We start from the raw sequence: 3463 nt of genomic DNA, 5'->3' as shown, positions 1-3463 counted from the left end.
TAATAAAAGTATATTAAGTTAATAGTATATTAAGTTAATTCAATCTTAACTTTTATTAACTTTTATTAATTTTTTATTCCTTTAACTTTTAACTTAATTTTATTTATTTTATAAGCTATTTACTTTAACTTAATTTAATTTTAAAAACATTAACTTACTCAACCTTGTGTATAAAAATTTTTATCAAAATGTTAAAAACAATAAATGCTGAAGATATAACAATATATCATCATTTTAAATGTGTTAATTACATAGACAACTTATTTCTAATAAAAATAATGTAGAATAGAATTCGTTAGCTTTACAATATCAAAGTAAATATATTATTTATTACACAAGAAAAACACAATATTGTTATTTTTCTTATAATTACAAATAATATTACCAATAATTATACTTATTTATATTACAATTAATTTATAGAACGTTTTAATCTATTTACTTGTTATAAATATAAAATATAATCAATATTCAGTGTTACAAAATGACTGAAACTTTAAAATATTAAAAAAATTAAATGATATTTCTTACAAATTTAGATATAACGAAAAAAAAAGATAATTGCTCTTTTTATGTAACACAGGCTTCCACTGTCTTTTTGACAGCATCACGAGCATATGGTATATATGATAAGGAATACCATGTCATAGCTAGTGACTGAATGATTATAAAAAGAAGAGCTAGACCAGGATTGTGCAACTGAAAACAAAAGTGTAATAAATATTCAAAGTATTAAGAATATATAAAAAACAAAAAATATCAAGTACTTACATGTAAAGCTGCAAAAAGTGTCAAAATAATTGAGACAAATACTAATATAGTTGCAATTATTCTTGTCGATGCAAACATCTTCTTAAATTGATGAAATGGACCCATCAAGAAACACGTACTGAAACAGATTGATAATTATTCAAATATTTTGTAAGTGTATTTATACAACTACTATAAACATTATATAAACTACTATAATATTAAATATATACTATAATATTAAACTATTATAATATTAAATTTATTATATAAATATTAAAATTATATGATAAAAGTCAATGTAATTCTGTAATTCTGTACTTAAAATATTAATACTAGTATTATACTTAAGATTAATATTAGTGCTTATATGGATTAGCATTATTGTTAAAACTATTATTGAAACTATTAAACATATAAACATACGCATTATAACGCAACGTATTTCAATGAGATATTATTCAAAGAAAAAAAAGATAATTGCTCTTTTCATGTAATACAGGCTTCCACTGTTTTTTTGACAGCATCACGAGTATATGGTATATATATATATGATAAGGAATACTATGTCATAGTTAGTGAAAAAATGTTAGTGTGTAACTTTTAATATATGCATGTATCAATGTAATTTTAGTGATAATTTTCATGTTTATGATATTTTTAATTTGTGTTTATCCTGCAATTATCGTCATTTGCATTAATTCAATAATTGTCCTAAATGTTTATTTTCTTATTGCAAACACAACTGTATGAATGAAAATCAGCATACTATAATCCTTCCTGTATTTATGATGAAAAATTTCATTTATTTTCATGTATGAATTCTGCCCCTAGTGTGAAAGAGTATTTTTAGTGTAGAAGAGTATATTTTCTAGAAATATTCTTCTAGATAAATTTTTTGTGATAAATAAAAAAATTAAATTACTGACAAGTATATCATATATTTTACCTGGCTAAAGAGATAATGTTGCCCAAAGTATAAAATACAGCAAATACGGCAAGACCTTTCTGTAAAAACAATGCAAAGGATCCAAGGAATGAACATAATATGCCAACGATGAAACAAATAGCAAAACCTTTTATCCTGGTAGACCAACTTAATGTTGTTTGATCCATAACCTGTTAATCATGAAAAATGTCAATAATTTTTTCAAATAAAGTTACGTAACATATTGTACATAATGTAAAAATATACATAACAATAGTGGTACTACAAGTAAAATAAATCTCTAAAATAATTCTTTAACAATTTACCATAAAATCAGCATCAACCTTCCATTGTCGATCACATGTGAGCATTTATTAAAGTGATAATATCAATTTACAAATGAAATAAGATTATAATACATATAATCAATTATTGATATATTTCAATCAGTAATGCAGCTTATTGTACGTAATTACCTGCGTAATTATACCACTTTCTTCATCGCATCGTTCGTTACCATTCAAAGCTCTCCTTAATTTTTCCATTTTTTAATCAAACACAAAAATGAATACTTTTCAGATGAAGTAAATGTTGAAATCATTAACCTATCAAATATGTGATGTTATCAAGCTGAATGAAAAATTGTATCACCACTGTATTACACACTAATATTTCAGATTAATTTATCGGAAAATATTTACACATTAAATTAACTTTCACATCAAAAAATACTGTGCTATATTTATTTACACGCCTTTCCACGTCTTTCGTATAGCCTTCAATTTATAAACGTGCTTAAGGTTGGAGGTTCTTCTTAATAGCTGCTCTACGTTGCACTTTCTGTACTCACAAAGAGAAAAAGCATACACAAATGCAGATGCACAAAATGTTCTATCCGAGGAAAGTTCTAGTCGATATAATATACGTTGCTCATCCAATGCGTTCGTTTAAAAGAGTAAGAGTCACAATAGAAAAGAATGGGATGTTATAGAAGCATTGGAGTATGTTGGAATACATGAATGAAACCCACTTAATTCTTACAACTATGCTAATAACTATATTTACATTGTAAAAAACGAAATATTAATAATAACTTAATGACGTATGGAGCTTTCGAGATATTAAGAAATATCAAAATTTGTATTAATATTTTTGTGATAATTGCAACATTTATGCATGTCTCAGAATTTTAAGTAAAATTATTTAATTAAAATTATTCATTTTTATAGTGTACGCAATGAAGTTAAAATAGTATTTGAGCAATACAATTTTTGTTTATTTATATGATATTTTATCGTTTTACTTATTGAAAGTTTTATATGTTTATTTGGATATCCGTATATGTTTAACTGAAATCGGAATTACTAAGTTATGCTACATTTATTCAAATATAATTGACAAAAAGATGAAAATGGACTAATTGATTTGCATTTTTAATATAAAAAATACAACTGAATTTTTGCAACATGTCACAATAACTTATCACATAAAGTAAATGTCTCAATGACTACACATGTAGTTATGTCCAGAGATACTGAAATAAAATTTATAATTATAAACCTTTCTCTTTAAAATGCTTGTCTTATTACAATATTAGAATGTGACTGTAATCAAAGATCCCACGCGCACACACACACACACGCGCGCGCACGCACAATATTAAAATTAATTTAACATTTAAAATTAATAATAATATAAACAAGTGAAGCTTTACGTAAAGGCCCGAATTTAGAAAAATGTTTGATCATTGGGACATTTACTTTATAGAATAAATATATATATTTA

The 3463-nt window shown here is 24.3% G+C and overlaps 1 protein-coding gene across 2 annotated transcripts; it reads right to left on the bottom strand.

Moving 5' to 3' along the window:
• Nucleotides 1-309: 309 nt before the first annotated feature.
• LOC108685028 (vesicle transport protein SFT2A) lies at nucleotides 310-2304 on the bottom strand. Of its 2 annotated transcripts, none has more exons than XM_018189637.1 (4): nucleotides 2155-2304; nucleotides 1700-1869; nucleotides 772-889; nucleotides 310-699 (listed from the first exon to the last, which is right to left on the bottom strand). In XM_018189637.1, the coding sequence occupies exons 1-4, from the start codon at nucleotides 2221-2223 to the stop codon at nucleotides 571-573; spliced, it is 486 nt and encodes a 161-aa protein (XP_018045126.1). In that variant the 5' UTR covers nucleotides 2224-2304; the 3' UTR covers nucleotides 310-570. The 2 variants fall into 2 exon arrangements, with proteins under 2 accessions (XP_018045126.1, XP_018045127.1); XM_018189638.1 differs by lacking the exon at nucleotides 2155-2304 and adding an exon at nucleotides 2005-2065.
• Between the last annotated feature and the right edge of the window lie 1159 nt (nucleotides 2305-3463).

This window comes from Atta colombica, unplaced genomic scaffold (genome assembly GCF_001594045.1).
Source record: "Atta colombica isolate Treedump-2 unplaced genomic scaffold, Acol1.0 scaffold143, whole genome shotgun sequence".
Classification (NCBI taxonomy): Eukaryota; Metazoa; Arthropoda; class Insecta; order Hymenoptera; family Formicidae; genus Atta; species Atta colombica.
The sequence above is the reverse complement of the archived record's forward strand: the minus strand, read 5'-3'. Positions and strand labels throughout refer to the sequence as shown.